Genomic DNA, 17,956 nt, shown 5'->3' on the forward strand with positions numbered 1-17,956 from the left:
ATAAACATATCCAGGTGTTAGAATGGCCAAGTCAAAGTCCAGACCTGAATCCAATCGAGAATCTGTGGAATGAACTGAAAACTGCTGTTCACAAATGCTCTCCATCCAACCTCACTGAGCTCGAGCTGTTTTGCAAGGAGGAATGGGAAGAAATGTCAGTCTCTCGATGTGCAAAACTGATAGAGACATACCCCAAGCGACTTACAGCTGTAATCGCAGCAAAAGGTGGCGCTACAAAGTATTAACTTAAGGGGGCTGAATAATTTTGCACGCCCAATTTTTCAGGTTTTGATTTGTTAAAAAAGTTTGAAATATCCAATAAATGTCGTTCCACTTCATGATTGTGTCCCACTTGTTGTTGATTCTTCACAAAAAAATACAGTTTTATATCTTTATGTTTGAAGCCTGAAATGTGGCAAAAGGTCGCAAAGTTCAAGGGGGCCGAATACTTTCGCAAGGCACTGTTTATTGTGCAGTGGAGGATAAAATCCCTGAATACCTATGGATGTGTAGCTGTCTAGCAGATCTGTGTATGGACCCAAACGTTTTGGATACATATTAGTTCAGAACCTAGATATGAACTTAAGCTATCATAGCCGGTTGTATCAACTTCAAAACAGTCTGACTGGCATCAATGAAGCCTATGGATTGAGTAGAATATAATCTAACTTTGTGCCACGGATGCAAGTCGTATATACATGTAGCATGAGATCCCCACATTGTAGCCTGTACATTTAATATTTCCACTGATCATGTACTCTACCTTGGTAAATAAAGGTGCGGTTCTGGTATGAATGTCTGAGATTCTTTTTCAGTCATATCCAATACCAGGAGTATCAAACGGGCAGTCTTTGAATGATGCCGTGTCTGCATGTATGTATTACAATTATACACTTCAACAGTGTTTACCAATCTTGGTCCTGGGACATCAATGGTTACACATAGTAACAAATAGACTATAAACATGATTTAACTAGTTAAAGGGCTTATTTGTAATTCATATATACAGAAACAGAATTTAAAAAAAAAAAACATTACACTTCCTTTGCATCATGTAAATAGGTTCATCTATCTAATTTCCTTTATCTGCACTCATCTGAGGACAGGATAGGTGTGGTATTTCATCAAATGAGAGACTTCAACCAGTAGAGAATGTGAAATGTTTTACATAAGTGTCTCTAGAGGTGTCTCCTAACCAGCCTTGGGCCCGAAGGTTATCTGAACAGCGGGTGAGGCAGACACTTGAGTACAAACAATTTAGCGTAGTTATATAAATAATGAAGTGTCTTACTATTCTCCATGGTTTGTCCTCTTGTCTATTCTTTGAAGGTGGAAGGAGCCAGTTATACACCGGAGCCTGCTTACTACACAACACATAAATCAGATTGATAGACAAATGTGTAGGTGTGGCTTATAGGGTGTCTAATTGTTCTAAATGTTTTCAATATGAGTGACTCTTAAAAGAGCCTGTTTTGTATTTGTACAGACACCACACCTACCTAAACAGCACCCTCACCTGTGAAGTAGAACTCACAGGAACAGAAACTGAAATTAATAACTGCAGTTGACATAGCTGAGTAAATGGAAGAATACTCTTATTGCAATGTGGATGGCTCTTAAAAGAGCCTTTGGTTGTGCATAGTGTAGTCTGTGGTGTTGCCAGGGAACAGAATCCTTTGTGAAGAAGTAGGAGGTGAAGGTCTCCTGCACACGGATTGCCTCCTGTGCTGCGTTGTTGGCCCCCATCCTGGCAACATCCTGCAGAGCAGCAGACCTCTCCTCTGGAACACGGCGGAGCGCTGCAGGTCCCCTCCTGTTCATCATCATGAAGTTATGCAGGACACAGGTAGCCTTCACAGATGCCTGAAATCCCCCACGAGACAGTCCCAGATGGCCCTGGTCACCCAACTGTGCCGTGCCCTACACAGTAACTGTAGGCAATCGTTTAAGAAATCTCCAGTTGCAAGGCATCTGTAGGAATATGGAAGATAATGTCATTAGACTTTTACACCACAAGGTCATTGTGGATTACAAAGTATAATATTTCTTATAACATTGGATAGATGCATGTGTAGCATGTGACGACAGCAGGATCATATCAAGGATAGCGTCACAAATGAATACATAAATACCACTTGAAGCTTGATGATGACTTGATAATTTGAATCAGATGAGTGGCACGGAGGCAAAAATTAAAATGCGCACCCCTTTGAGACCCCAGGAACAGGACTGGGAACCATTGCTCTTCATCTGCAGACAGGGTTTCACAGCTCTGTATCTGAGGACAGAAAACAGACTTCATTATACTAAAATTAGACTGCACTGAATATTATGTTACGATTCTCTCCGTCCTCACTTCTTACTATGGAGTGGAACTACACAACAGTACCTGCCCTATCCAGAATAGCCTACTCTACCTTATTTGACAGTTGGAGCAGCTATCCTTTCACTCTCTTCCATGGCTGTTAGCTAGCTACCTACAAATGCATTTGGAGTTTGTTTTACAATTACATCAAGATAGCTAGCCATTATGAAGTTAGGTAACTGGTGATATTTAATTCAGTTAGCTAGCTATGCAGTATGTAAAGTTGGTTAGATAGCTAGCTACGTTAGCAGTTCAGTTGAGTTAAATTACACTGTAGCTAGTTCGCTAATAATACATAAACTGTGTAAATTGACTGTAGCACGCTTATTGGTCATAGTATGGGTATAGTTAGTCTACCAAAAGTTCCCGCATTTCGTACTTCATTAACCAAAATACAAAGTACACAAGCAGTGGACACTTCCGTGCTTTTATGGCCCATAATGCAGTTCTTCAGAAAATAGGCTCCAACGTTTTCAGATTTGAACAAAATGGCGGAAAATATGCGGGCGAAGTCCGACGAGAAAAGAGACGAATTCATTGCTTTAATTAATTATGGCAAATGTTAAAGAAATGTCGAGCAATGTAATACAGTAATTAATTTTCAAATAAGGTTACACATTATGTTGCCAGACGATTTGTTAGCTACGCTATTCTTACCAACCGCATAGTATACAATACAGCACTATGTGCTGGTATGTTACCCGTTAGTTGGGCTACTAATACATCGAACTTGCCAGTATATTAACTAACTTATATGCTATCTAACTACCCAACTGTGTGTTCGTAAATTGCATTTTGCTCTTGAAGTAGTCAGAGCGCACACTGGACTCACAATGGCAGTCAAGCACCCAAGCTAACATTGGCTAGCTACTTCATTTACTCGCCCTCATCTATGGCGCGATGCTCTTGTAACAGTATAACTTTCGTCCGTCCCCTCGCCCCTACCCGGGCTCGAACCAGGGACCCTCTGCACACATCACCCTCGAAGCGTCGTTGCCCATCGCGTCGAGACAAAAGGTCTCAGCGCGAGGTCGCCGATTGAAACGCTATTAGCACCACCACTAACCAGCCATTTCACATCGGTTACACTGAAATCGGAGTAGAGAGTGAATTTACATACGCAACCTATTGACTTGATTATTCACGTCATTCTTAGTTTGGCGGTATAGTCGTTGAGCGTTCCTAATGGACATTGTCTTAAGGTCTTGTCATTTGTTTTATTAACAAGAAGTTGCATAGTAACAGAATCAGAATTAACTTCCAAATTGGAAGGATACCGTTCGTTTACAGTTTCCTAAAATTAACTAATAGTATATACACTCATTAAGTATGTAGTATACAGTATGTTATTCGAACACGGGTAAAGTCTTTTTCCCAAAGTGTATTTACTTACTTGAATAGATTCTCCCAGCAGCAATGTGGACGATTGGAAACAGGGCAGCGACGTTTGTCACCAGAGCGGGTTAGAGCACACTACTTAACTGTTAATGGAGAATAGATTGAACTATTTACCCATTTAATAACCAGATCTTTGTTGCACAACAGAACTGCTGCTGCCAGCATGCCCACAAGCTAGCCACGCGGTAGTTTACCGCGTGCAAGTGTACACAGGCCATAACAAATATCCTTTTAATTTTATGCACGTTATTACTCAATTTGCACTATAAACATAATATAAATGACGACGCGACACACAGCTTTTGTTTCTTATATCCCATACGTAACTGTATTGCAGAAATACAGTTTGACATTTGCTATCATTGTTTTATATGTTGCGTGCACGCCTCATAGTTTACGTGGTAACAGTCATTGTTATAATTTAACCATTATCATTCTCAAGTAAATAGTCACAGTTCAAAGTAATGTCTTGTTTACGTCTATTCCTCAGCAGTGATGGGTGCCACGGTGTGCTGATAAAGGAGGTCCGACCTGAATCCCAGGGTTAAAATACGGTTCCGGAAGGGCGTTGGGAAATGCCCACCGTCTCTTCACCCCGGTGGAACTCTTTTTCCCTTTGACGAGTTTAAAATAGCGAAGTACAGTTATACATTGATATTGTATACTGTTGATGAAATAATGCTTATATTTAACGTTATCATTATTGTAGAAATGTAAAACTTGACGGTTTGCAGACTTGCCTTGGAGCTGGCCACTCCCCTTATAATGGAACGTCCCATCAGCGAGTTGATTTTTGGTTTATGTACGTTCTGTTCCTGCACGTTATAGCGTAGTTCTTTTTAACGTTAATACTTTACAGGACAGTTCGTTTTTCAAGTCATTTAGCCCTTGGTATATTTTAAAGCACTTTGGTTTATTTGCTTGTCGTAATTTGTATCAGCCAAGTTTTGATAAATAAACCCCCTTATTGTTTCATTGTGACACTCACTTGATTTGATTGACAGCCTGACTCAGCGTTCTCTTCAACAGAGCCTGGATGCTCCTGATCAAGTCCACCTCCTGCGGTACACAAACACAACCATCACCTTATTTTCAGATTGGTTTCTAGTGAAATAACGTCTAGGCAACATTTAATAATGATACAAGTATTTAGGTGAACTAGAGCAAAGACAAGTCGATGTTATTTTTGTATCATCAGCAGCTCTTCTTCTACGCGGTCGCCGTCCCGACAGGTTAGGTTATCCGTGGCGATGGCGAACGGGATCTCGGTGGCGTCCAGCGCCTTCAACAGCCTCCTCTTCTGCTGCAGGAGGTCTGTCTCGGCCACCAGCTTCTTGATGTGCCGCTGCAGCTCCGACTTCCAGAAGTGGATATGCTGCAGTCTCTCTCCCAGGTGCCGCGTCCCCTCAGCTTGGGTGCGCAGAGTCCCGGCCTCGGTCTCCGTATCCAGTGTTTTGGACTCATGGCGAATCCTCTTTGCGTTGTTTCAGTCTGTAACCACCTGGTGAAGGGTAGAGAAATGCTTGAAGTGCCATTCCTCCGGGCTGCCATTCCTCTGAACGGTACCCCGCAGTAGCCAAGCCGTAGGGGGTATACAAGTGTATGTGGGCGGGAGGCCACTCTAAAGTGTGCAATGCCACAGATGTCTCAAGTTTTGAAGGAGCATTGGCATGCTGACTGAAGGAATGTCCACCAGAGCTGTTGCCAGAGAATTTAATGTTAATTTCTCTACCATAAGCCACCTCCAACATTGTTTTAGACAACATGGCAGAATGTTGAATAACCACGCCAGACCAGGACCTCCACATCTGGGTTCTTCACCTGCAGGATCGTCTAAGACCAGCCACCCAGACAGCTGATGAAATTGAGGACTATTTCTGTCTGTAATAAAGACCTTTTGTGGGGGAACAAATCATTCTGATTGGCTGGGCCTGGCTCCCAAGTGGGTGGGCCTATGCTCTTCCAGGCCCGTCTATGGCTGCGCCCCTGCCCAGTCATATGAAGTCCATAGATTAGAGCCTAATACATTTATTTCAATTGACTGATTTCCTGTAACTCAGTAAAACTGTTGAAATGGTTGCATGTTACGTTTCTATTTTTCTTCAGTATACATTCTCAGGAAACAACGAATGGTGGATGGATGAACACACACACTTTTCTAAAATGTATTCACCTGAAAATAGGCCTATGTTAGGTGCTCTAATTACCTTTTTTTCCAAACACCAATGGACCAATGTTAGTAAAGTAATGACTGTCTGGTCTGCGTTACGTTCTAATAGTCTAACTGAAGGTTACTCATCTCACCAACAACCACAGCAATGTTGATAATCGAGAACAATAACACATTAACGTTTAACACCCTTCTCTCTCTCACACACACAGCATATTCACACCCCTCCACCTCTTCACTTTAAAACCCTTTAGTGAGTCAGAGGTCTCTGGTCTATTGATGGGAATCAGTGTCTTCAGGCCTGTGTCCCAAATGACACCATGTTCCCTAGATACGGTAGTGCACTACATTTGACCAGGGCTCAATGTCATTTGGGAAATGCCCCTGGTGTGAGTGGAATTTCCTGTTTGAATACGTTGTTACCTCATCTGCCTCACTCCTCCCCTCTGTGTGTGCGCTCGTTCTCACTCTCTTTCCTACCTGGTTCACTTTCTCACTGTCTCGAGGGAGTAGCAGCTCTGATCTTTAGCTCCACACAGTCGTCTCCTCCAGGACTCCAGTCCACAGTACCTCCTCTCCTCCAGGGCTCCAAAAAGGTAAGGGTCTGTTGCTCTGCTGGTGGCTGGGAAATGGTGCTCTGAGTTGGGGGATTTCAGAGTGCTTCTTTGGAGGATATAATAAAATATGAAAGAGTTGTGTGTATGACTAGGAATATCTGTTTGTTTTGTGTGTGTTGCTACGTGAGAAAGAAAATACTTGTTAGAAGAGGGGTGTTTTTAAATCGGTTTAGAGAAAACACAGCACCAGTCACCCTACCTTCTAACACAGACATCTCTGTTAGATGTGTACACACAGACATCTCTGTTAGATGTGTACACACAGACATCTCTGTTAGATGTGTACATACAGACATCTCTGTTAGATGTGTACACACAGACATCTCTGTTAGATGTGTACACACAGACAGCTCTGTTAGATGTGTACACACAGACAGCGCTGTTAGATGTGTACACACTGACAGCGCTGTTAGATGTAGACAGTGGCAAACTGTACTTCACACATCAGTGAATTTGATAGCTAACCAAACCATGATATAATTTATGGGGAAAAGTCCAGCTGTTCTGTGGGATGTTGGATTAAGGAAATTAAAATAAATCCTTGTGAAAATGTTTAACTGATTAGGGTGTGAGAGTTATGGTTCCTGCCCATGGTAAATGGGTATAGTAAAGGTCAGGTTTGGGGTCAATGCGAATTGAGATCCTTCAGTTCAGGAAGTAATCTGAAAAAATCTATATTCAATGACTTCTCAATAAATGGAAGAGAAGCTACTAATTTAAAAAGTTCCTGAATTGGGTGTCTTCAATTCTAATTAACCTGTTGACCAGGGCCCATAGGGTAGTGTACTACTGTTGACCAGGGCCCATAGGGTAGTGTACTACTGTTGACAAGGGCCCATAGGGTAGTGTACTACTGTTGACCAGGGCCCATAGGGTAGTGTACTACTGTTGACCAGGGCCCATAGGGTAGTGTACTACTGTTGACCAGGGCCCATAGGGTAGTGTACTACTGTTGACAAGGGCCCATAGGGTAGTGTACTACTGTTGACCAGGGCCCATAGGGTAGTGTACTACTGTTGACCAGGGCCCATAGGGTAGTGTACTACTGTTGACCAGGGCCCATAGGGTAGTGTACTACTGTTGACCAGGGACCATAGGGTAGTGTACTACTGTTGACCAGGGCCCATAGGGTAGTGTACTACTGTTGACCAGGGCCCAGAGGGTAGTGTACTACTGTTGACTAGGGACCATAGGGTAGTGTACTACTGTTGACCAGGGCCCATAGGGTAGTGTACTACTGTTGACCAGGGACCATAGGGTAGTGTACTACTGTTGACCAGGGCCCATAGGGTAGTGTACTACTGTCGACCAGGGCCCATAGGGTAGTGTACTACTGTCGACCAGGGCCCATAGGGTAGAGTACTACTGTTGACCAGGGCCCATAGGGTAGTGTACTACTGTTGACCAGGGCCCATAGGGTAGTGTACTACTGTCGACCAGGGCCCATAGGGTAGTGTACTACTGTCGACCAGGGCCCATAGGGTAGTGTACTACTGTTGACCAGGGCCCATAGGGTAGTGTACTACTGTCGACCAGGGACCATAGGGTAGTGTACTACTGTCGACCAGGGCCCATAGGGTAGTGTACTACTGTTGACCAGGGACCATAGGGTAGTGTACTACTGTTGACCAGGGCCCATAGGGTAGTGTACTACTGTCGACCAGGGCCCATAGGGTAGTGTACTACTGTTGACCAGGGCCCATAGGGTAGTGTACTACTGTCGACCAGGGCCCATAGGGTAGTGTACTACTGTTGACCAGGGCCCATAGGACTCCGGTTAAAAGTAGTGAACAAAAGTATATTGTGAATAGGCTGTTCCCTCAAATGTTTTCATCACTGAGCAAATTTCAGGTCTGCTGAAGTTAGTTTTAACCAGGGGCTCAACTTTACTAGGGACATGTCCCCCCACATTCTGAAATTCCATTAAGTCCCCCCCAGTTTTATCATTGAAATGTGATACAAAACGAGGCAACGGTGTGCTTTAGGACCATGCGGACGCCTCCGAGCGGTCAGGTAGGTTGTTTGGAGTGTTTATCCGAGTGGATAAAAATAATACAGTTATGTCCCCCCCCCCACTTCTAAAACCAATGTTGCCCCCCTATTTTTAACAGTGATCAATCAAGTAGACTACTATTTGGTCATAATGTAGGACTACCAGAGGGGCCTACCATCAAAAACAATGGGGAAAATGCATCCCATAACATTTTAACATGGAAATAGCTGTTCTATCATTCAGCCTACAGTAGCAGCCAATGTGTGGTGTTCAATGTTGGCCTACATTCTATGAGACGTTTGAAAAACACATTCAGGGCTTGACATGAACCTGTTTATCCACTTGTCCTTCAGACAAGGAGGAGACTGAAAATGTTGTTGAGTTGTTTGATGCAAGAAATCGTTTTATTCCCATACCATTATTACAGAAAATCAGACAAATACAACAAAATACAACACTGCCCCTTTAACACAAAAAAAGCTCTTTAGCTGAATCACTTTTCAAAGATGTTTAGAAATGCACACGTGTTGTGTCTTGTAGGAAACTACACTCCCCCATTGAGGATTACAAATGATCTATAACTGGGCTAATAACTCACTAACTAGCAAAGGATATGAACAAATGTCCACACGTTGCTACATGCATCTCTCACTTTTGATCTCAAAACAAGCTCATCTACTCGCGACCGCAGATTCTGTAAAGACAGGCTCGTTCAAACAGTGTTGCCACCTCCTCAATAAGGAAAGTAGCTATTGGCTGTCCTAAAAGTCGCTAGAAATCGGTAAATGACGTCTTTGCATAATTGGCCATGTAATTGTGACGGACGCTGTAGGAGAGAGGAATAAAGTCGTGGGAGAGACAAAATGCAAGTAAAAAAACACCCTAAATATGTTTAGAACCACTAATGAACTTTCTTCTGTCGATTCTTGTTTTTTTTTATGTCACAATTCCAACCCTCCTTTATCCGGGCTTGGGACCGGCAAAAGTGAACCAAGAGACTCTGGCGGAGTTACTAAGTTTTTTGTTTATTTGTTTATTTTTTTGTTATTTAGTTTATTTCATTTAAGAATGATGGAGGCCACTGTGTTCTTGGGGACCTTCAATGCTGCATATTTCTTGGTACCCTTCCCCAGATCTGTGCCTCGACACAATTCTGTCTCGGAGCTCTACGGACAATTCCTTCGAACTCATGGCTTGGTTTTTGCTGTGACATGCACTGTCAACTGTGAAACCTTATTTAGACAGGTGTGTGCCTTTCCAAACTATGTCCAATCAATTGAATTTACCACAGGTGAACTCCAAGTTGTAGAAACATTTCAAAGATGATCAATGGAAACAGGATGCACCTGAGCTCAATTTAGAGTAAATTTCATAGCAAAGGGTCTGAATACTTATGTAAATAAGGTATTTCTGTTTTGTAAACATTTGCAAACATTTTTAAGAACCTGTTTTTGCTTTGTCATTATGGGGTATTGTGATGTCATTATGTTGTATTGTGTGTAGATTTCGGAGGATTTTTATTTATTTAATCCATTTTAGAATAAGGCTGTAACTTAAATAAATGTGGAAAAAGTCAAGGGGTCTGAATACTTCCCGAATGCACTGTATGTACAGCGCTGTAGTATAATCTATGCATTTCCTTATAATAGTTTGTTTTTAACGACTGACCTGGTTACTGTAAGTAAAGGTTATTGATAAGCCTGAGGTTAGAATGAATCAGGAGGTTAGAAAGTGTATTTATTTATTGAACCAGGAAGTCCTATTGGGATCAGAAGACCTGTTTCCCAAAGGAGACCACGTAGATCAATGATGTATAGATGATGGGATGTAATATAGCTGATTCCAGATGACATATTGTACTGTGTAATACAGCTGATTCCAGATGAGATAATGTACTGTGTATTATAGCTGATTCCAGATTACATACTGTACTGTGTAATATAGCTGATTCCAGATGACATACTGTACTGTGTATTATAGCTGATTCCAGATGACATAATGTACTGTGTATTATAGCTGATTCCAGATGACATACTGTACTGTGTATTATAGCTGATTCCAGATGACATACTGTACTGTGTAATATAGCTGATTCCAGATGACATACTGTACTGTGTATTAGAGCTGATTCCAGATGACATACTGTACTGTGTATTATAACTGATTCCAGATGACATACTGTACTGTGTATTATAACTGATTCCAGATGACATACTGCACTGTGTATTATAACTGATTCCAGATGACATACTGTACTGTGTTTGCCTGTGACTGAGTAATGTCTCAACACTATCTGAGGAGTCCATAATATGGCTTGGAACCTTTTACTGCAGTGTGTGATTTTTGGTAGTCTTTAACAAATCTACTTTGAAACCAAAGTATACACCTCACACACATGGTTATGGGCTTATAAAAAGAAGACACCTGTACCATGTCAGGTATAGAGTTGAAATGTATTCAGTTTTGAGTTTGCATCCCAATATTACACTTTATATATACATCACAGAAGACTGAAACATAACAAAACTGTTTGACATAGAAACACTGGATTTTTGTCGCAAAAAAAAAAAGAAAACACATTACAAATGATACAATTATGTAAAATATGAAAAACATTCCACCCATGAGGTCACAGAGGGCGCTTCTGGACATTGACTGCAGGAAAGGGCCATGAGGTCACAGAGGGCGCTTCTGGACATTGACTGCAGGAAAGGGCCATGAGGTCACAGAGGGCGCTTCTGGACATTGACTGCAGGAAAGGGCCATGAGGTCACAGAGGGCGCTTCTGGACATTGACTGCAGGAAAGGGCCATGAGGTCACAGAGGGCGCTTCTGGACATTGACTGCAGGAAAGGGCCATGAGGTCACAGAGGGCGCTTCTGGACATTGACTGCAGGAAAGGGCCATGAGGTCACAGAGGGCGCTTCTGGACATTGACTGCAGGAAAGGGCCATGAGGTCACAGAGGGCGCTTCTGGACATTGACTGCAGGAAAGGGCCATGAGGTCACAGAGGGCGCTTCTGGACATTGACTGCAGGAAAGGGCCATGAGGTCACAAAGGGCGCTTCTGGACATTGACTGCAGGAAAGGGCCATGAGGTCACAGAGGGCGCTTCTGGACATTGACTGCAGGAAAGGGCCATGAGGTCACAGAGGGCGCTTCTGGACATTGACTGCAGGAAAGGGCCATGAGGTCACAGAGGGCGCTTCTGGACATTGACTGCAGGAAAGGGCCATGAGGTCCCAGAGGGCGCTTCTGGACATTGACTGCAGGAAAGGGCCATGAGGTCACAGAGGGCGCTTCTGGACATTGACTGCAGGAAAGGGCCATGAGGTCACAGAGGGCGCTTCTGGACATTGACTGCAGGAAAGGGCCATGAGGTCACAGAGGGCGCTTCTGGACATTGACTGCAGGAAAGGGCCATGAGGTCACAGAGGGCGCTTCTGGACATTGACTGCAGGAAAGGGCCATGAGGTCACAGAGGGCGCTTCTGGACATTGACTGCAGGAAAGGGCCATGAGGTCACAGAGGGCGCTTCTGGACATTGACTGCAGGAAAGGGCCATGAGGTCACAAAGGGCGCTTCTGGACATTGACTGCAGGAAAGGGCCATGAGGTCACAGAGGGCGCTTCTGGACATTGACTGCAGGAAAGGGCCATGAGGTCACAGAGGGCGCTTCTGGACATTGACTGCAGGAAAGGGCCATGAGGTCACAGAGGGCGCTTCTGGACATTGACTGCAGGAAAGGGCCATGAGGTCCCAGAGGGCGCTTCTGGACATTGACTGCAGGAAAGGGCCATGAGGTCACAGAGGGCGCTTCTGGACATTGACTGCAGGAAAGGGCCATGAGGTCACAGAGGGCGCTTCTGGACATTGACTGCAGGAAAGGGCCATGAGGTCACAGAGGGCGCTTTTGGACATTGACTGCAGGAAAGGGCCATGAGGTCACAGAGGGCGCTTCTGGACATTGACAGCAGGAAAGGGCCATGAGGTCACAGAGGGCGCTTCTGGACATTGGCTGCAGGAAAGGGCCATGAGGTCACAGAGGGCGCTTCTGGACATTGACTGCAGGAAAGGGCCATGAGGTCACAGAGGGCGCTTCTGGACATTGACTGCAGGAAAGGGCCATGAGGTCACAGAGGGCGCTTCTGGACATTGACTGCAGGAAAGGGCCATGAGGTCACAGAGGGCGCTTCTGGACATTGACTGCAGGAAAGGGCCATGAGGTCACAGAGGGCGCTTCTGGACATTGACTGCAGGAAAGGGCCATGAGGTCACAGAGGGCGCTTCTGGACATTGACTGCAGGAAAGGGCCATGAGGTCACAGAGGGCGCTTCTGGACATTGACTGCAGGAATGGGCCATGAGGTCACAGAGGGCGCTTCTGGACATTGACTGCAGGAAAGGGCCATGAGGTCACAGAGGGCGCTTCTGGACATTGACTGCAGGAAAGGGCCATGAGGTCACAGAGGGCGCTTCTGGACATTGACTGCAGGAAAGGGCCATGAGGTCACAGAGGGCGCTTCTGGACATTGACTGCAGGAAAGGGCCATGAGGTCCCAGAGGGCGCTTCTGGACATTGACTGCAGGAAAGGGCCATGAGGTCACAGAGGGCGCTTCTGGACATTGACTGCAGGAAAGGGCCATGAGGTCACAGAGGGCGCTTCTGGACATTGACTGCAGGAAAGGGCCATGAGGTCACAGAGGGCGCTTCTGGACATTGACTGCAGGAAAGGGCCATGAGGTCACAGAGGGCGCTTTTGGACATTGACTGCAGGAAAGGGCCATGAGGTCACAGAGGGCGCTTCTGGACATTGACTGCAGGAAAGGGCCATGAGGTCACAGAGGGCGCTTCTGGACATTGACTGCAGGAAAGGGCCATGAGGTCACAGAGGGCGCTTCTGGACATTGACTGCAGGAAAGGGCCATGAGGTCACAGAGGGCGCTTCTGGACATTGACTGCAGGAAAGGGCCATGAGGTCACAGAGGGCGCTTCTGGACATTGACTGCAGGAAAGGGCCATGAGGTCACAGAGGGCGCTTCTGGACATTGACTGCAGGAAAGGGCCATGAGGTCACAGAGGGCGCTTCTGGACATTGACTGCAGGAAAGGGCCATGAGGTCACAGAGGGCGCTTCTGGACATTGACTGCAGGAAAGGGCCATGAGGTCACAGAGGGCGCTTCTGGACATTGACTGCAGGAAAGGGCCATGAGGTCACAGAGGGCGCTTCTGGACATTGACTGCAGGAAAGGGCCATGAGGTCACAGAGGGCGCTTCTGGACATTGACTGCAGGAAAGGGCCATGAGGTCACAGAGGGCGCTTCTAGACATTGACTGCAGGAAAGGGCCATGAGGTCACAGAGGGCGCTTCTGGACATTGACTGCAGGAAAGGGCCATGAGGTCACAGAGGGCGCTTCTGGACATTGACTGCAGGAAAGGGCCATGAGGTCACAGAGGGCGCTTCTGGACATTGACTGCAGGAAAGGGCCATGAGGTCACAGAGGGCGCTTCTGGACATTGACTGCAGGAAAGGGCCATGAGGTCACAGAGGGCGCTTCTGGACATTGACTGCAGGAAAGGGCCATGAGGTCCCAGAGGGCGCTTCTGGACATTGACTGCAGGAAAGGGCCATGAGGTCACAGAGGGCGCTTCTGGACATTGACTGCAGGAAAGGGCCATGAGGTCACAGAGGGCGCTTCTGGACATTGACTGCAGGAAAGGGCCATGAGGTCACAGAGGGCGCTTCTGGACATTGACTGCAGGAAAGGGCCATGAGGTCACAGAGGGCGCTTCTGGACATTGACTGCAGGAAAGGGCCATGAGGTCACAGAGGGCGCTTCTGGACATTGACTGCAGGAAAGGGCCATGAGGTCACAGAGGGCGCTTCTGGACATTGACTGCAGGAAAGGGCCATGAGGTCACAGAGGGCGCTTCTGGACATTGACTGCAGGAAAGGGCCATGAGGTCACAGAGGGCGCTTCTGGACATTGACTGCAGGAAAGGGCCATGAGGTCACAGAGGGCGCTTCTGGACATTGACTGCAGGAAAGGGCCATGAGGTCACAGAGGGCGCTTCTGGACATTGACTGCAGGAAAGGGCCATGAGGTCACAGAGGGCGCTTCTGGACATTGACTGCAGGAAAGGGCCATGAGGTCCCAGAGGGCGCTTCTGGACATTGACTGCAGGAAAGGGCCATGAGGTCCCAGAGGGCGCTTCTGGACATTGACTGCAGGAAAGGGCCATGAGGTCACAGAGGGCGCTTCTGGACATTGACTGCAGGAAAGGGCCATGAGGTCACAGAGGGCGCTTCTGGACATTGACTGCAGGAAAGGGCCATGAGGTCACAGAGGGCGCTTCTGGACATTGACTGCAGGAAAGGGCCATGAGGTCACAGAGGGCGCTTCTGGACATTGACTGCAGGAAAGGGCCATGAGGTCACAGAGGGCGCTTCTGGACATTGACTGCAGGAAAGGGCCATGAGGTCACAGAGGGCGCTTCTGGACATTGACTGCAGGAAAGGGCCATGAGGTCACAGAGGGCGCTTCTGGACATTGACTGCAGGAAAGGGCCATGAGGTCACAGAGGGCGCTTCTGGACATTGACTGCAGGAAAGGGCCATGAGGTCACAGAGGGCGCTTCTGGACATTGACTGCAGGAAAGGGCCATGAGGTCCCAGAGGGCGCTTCTGGACATTGACTGCAGGAAAGGGCCATGAGGTCACAGAGGGCGCTTCTGGACATTGACTGCAGGAAAGGGCCATGAGGTCCCAGAGGGCGCTTCTGGACATTGACTGCAGGAAAGGGCCATGAGGTCACAGAGGGCGCTTCTGGACATTGACTGCAGGAAAGGGCCATGAGGTCACAGAGGGCGCTTCTGGACATTGACTGCAGGAAAGGGCCATGAGGTCCCAGAGGGCGCTTCTGGACATTGACTGCAGGAAAGGGCCATGAGGTCACAGAGGGCGCTTCTGGACATTGACTGCAGGAAAGGGCCATGAGGTCACAGAGGGCGCTTCTGGACATTGACTGCAGGAAAGGGCCATGAGGTCACAGAGGGCGCTTCTGGACATTGACTGCAGGAAAGGGCCATGAGGTCACAGAGGGCGCTTCTGGACATTGACTGCAGGAAAGGGCCATGAGGTCACAGAGGGCGCTTCTGGACATTGACTGCAGGAAAGGGCCATGAGGTCACAGAGGGCGCTTCTGGACATTGACTGCAGGAAAGACCGGCCTCTGTATTTTGTATTGTCAACTGATGTGTAATTGTGGATTGACACTTAAAAGTTTTCTATCTAACTCTAACTGTTAATCATTCACCAGTAACATAGACCAGGGTTAGAGTTATTCTGATAGATTTAGTGGGTGTGTGGCATTCATTAGTTGTGGTGTTGTTATAGGCTTGTACTATTCAGAGGCTACAGGCCATGTCTTTGTCCAATGAAATGTCACCAATCTAGTTATTTGTCCTAAAGAAATGTCACCAAACCTGCCAGGTTGAATACAGGGATGTGTGTCAATGTTATAGGCAACAGCTTGAACAAGGTATGTGTGTGTGTGAAAGAAGATAGGTGAGAGAGATAGGGGGCAGAGACACATGTTTTCTAAATGTGTTATTTTCATAAGGTGTGCTCAATGTGTTTGTGCTCACTCTCTTCCACTCTCTCTCTCTCAACCCCACCCCAGACAGTATGGAGAAGAGCCAGTATGGACCCCCGCAGGATGTGTCGGCTCCCCCCTACCCCGGCTTCCCAGCGGGCTACCAGGGAAGTGGGGGGGGAACAGCCTACCCCCCTCAGCCTGGCTTCCAGGGAGGTAAGAGATCAGATCTACACGGATACTCTTCGGGACAGTTAAAGCCTACACTCATAGAAAATAAGGTGATGTTGAGAACATGAAAGGGTTCTACGGCTTTCCCCATGGGAGAACCCTCTGAAGAGCTTTCCAGACCAGGACTAGGTATCATCCGTGTTCAAGAAACCAGACCTTATTCTTTATGTATTATGTAGATTAAACATTTTCCTGGACAGCAACTCCCTTCAAAGTGTTTTCATTAAGCATTTTGGAAGTGTGTGTTATGATAGCCATAGATGTCATGAACATCATTGTTAAGGGCTGGCCAACCACTCTCTATCCCTGGGTTTGTGTCCCCATAATGCTGGCCAACCACTCTGTATCCCTGGGTTTGTGTCCCCATAATGCTGGCCAACCACTCTGTATCCCTGGGTTTGTGTTCCCATAATGCTGGCCAACCACTCTGTATCCCTGGGTTTGTGTTCCCATATTGCTGGCCAACCACTCTGTATCCCTGGGTTTGTGATAAATTACAGTGTATTGATGTATTTATTTATCCCTTATCAGGTCCCCAACCCAGCATGTACCCACCACCTCCCCAACCCGGCATGTACCCACCACCTCTCCAAGATGGCACGGGCATGGCACAGCCTACAAATGCCCCCGGCAGTGAGTCACACACACACACTGAAGAAAACTCCTCTCTGACCAAACTACCTCAATCGGTTCCTTATTTTATTATTCACAGTACACCGTGGAAAACGAGAACCAAATAGTAGTCACACAAGGTATTGGCTGGATATCCTGGCCATAGCAACACCCATCCTTAGCAACCCTTCTAATCCTCTACCCTCTGTGGGGGCGGGAAATATAGAACAAAGAACCCCATTTTTGGGGGTTCTAATTGGTTCTGTTCTGTTCTGTCCAGTTCTATCCCGTCTATCCCATTCTATTGAGTTCTATCCAGTTCTAACCAGTATTCTCCTCCCTCTGCAGTAACCCGGGTGGTGGTTCTGTCCTGTTCTATCTGGTTCTAACCAGTATTCTCCTCCCTCTGCAGTAACCCGGGTGGTGGGGATTCTTTCTAGTCCTGTCCAATTCTATGAAGTTATATCCTGTTCTGACCAGTTCTATCTGGTTCTAACCAGTATTCTCCTCCCTCTGCAATAACCCAGGTGGTGGTTCTAACCAGTATTCTCCTCTCTCTACAGTAACCCAGGTGGTGGTGATACAGCAGCCGCTGCTAAGAGACGTACCCGGCCAGATGATGTGTCCCTACTGTCAGGTCCAGGTTCTGACAGAGACCACACACACCCCTGGACTGGTCACCTGGCTCATCTTTGGAGTCCTCTGCTGCTTCATGTGAGTTATACAAGCACACACACCATATGCAGACATGTGGCAAACATTATTTTTTCTCTCAAACACACATACACTGTAGAGATGGATACACACACTGAATCCCTTCTCTCTCTAGATGCTGGCCATGCTCTTGGATTCCATTCTGTGTTGACTCCTGTAAGGATGTAGAACACCGCTGCCCCAACTGCAAGAGAGTGATCCACATCCACAAACGCGAATAGACCAAGATGAGACGCATGCCACAAAGTGATCCACATACA

General features: G+C 46.5%; 3 protein-coding genes and 1 long non-coding RNA gene across 5 annotated transcripts in view; 2 read left to right on the forward strand and 2 right to left on the reverse strand.

Moving 5' to 3' along the window:
• The window catches only part of LOC118940024, a 1,007,326-nt gene that overhangs the window by 332,400 nt on the left and 656,970 nt on the right, over window positions 1–17,956 (forward strand). The window lies entirely within an intron of this gene.
• Window positions 463–4,574, reverse strand: LOC110493414. Of its 2 annotated transcripts, XR_005036668.1 has the most exons (4): window positions 4,241–4,574; window positions 3,759–3,846; window positions 2,206–2,278; window positions 463–1,971 (listed from the first exon to the last, which is right to left on the reverse strand). It is a non-coding gene; the product is annotated as an uncharacterized LOC110493414 (long non-coding RNA). The 2 variants fall into 2 exon arrangements; XR_002469136.2 differs by having other exon boundaries at window positions 3,759–4,538.
• LOC118940086 (tektin-4-like) lies at window positions 4,748–6,765 on the reverse strand. Its single transcript, XM_036948322.1, has 4 exons — window positions 6,750–6,765; window positions 6,431–6,570; window positions 4,977–5,237; window positions 4,748–4,822 (listed from the first exon to the last, which is right to left on the reverse strand). The coding sequence occupies exons 1-4, from the start codon at window positions 6,763–6,765 to the stop codon at window positions 4,748–4,750; spliced, it is 492 nt and encodes a 163-aa protein (XP_036804217.1).
• The window catches only part of LOC118936546 (lipopolysaccharide-induced tumor necrosis factor-alpha factor homolog), a 29,852-nt gene continuing 18,228 nt past the window's right edge, over window positions 6,333–17,956 (forward strand). The window contains exons 1-5 of the mRNA XM_036948153.1: window positions 6,333–6,529; window positions 16,227–16,355; window positions 16,902–17,003; window positions 17,546–17,696; window positions 17,812–17,951. Of these exons, the coding sequence (XP_036804048.1) occupies window positions 16,232–16,355; window positions 16,902–17,003; window positions 17,546–17,696; window positions 17,812–17,917 (483 nt within the window). The 5' untranslated portion in view covers window positions 6,333–6,529; window positions 16,227–16,231 and the 3' untranslated portion in view covers window positions 17,918–17,951. The remainder of the gene's footprint in view (window positions 6,530–16,226; window positions 16,356–16,901; window positions 17,004–17,545; window positions 17,697–17,811; window positions 17,952–17,956) is intronic.

Source organism: Oncorhynchus mykiss, chromosome 17 (genome assembly GCF_013265735.2).
Source record: "Oncorhynchus mykiss isolate Arlee chromosome 17, USDA_OmykA_1.1, whole genome shotgun sequence".
NCBI lineage: Eukaryota > Metazoa > Chordata > Actinopteri > Salmoniformes > Salmonidae > Oncorhynchus > Oncorhynchus mykiss.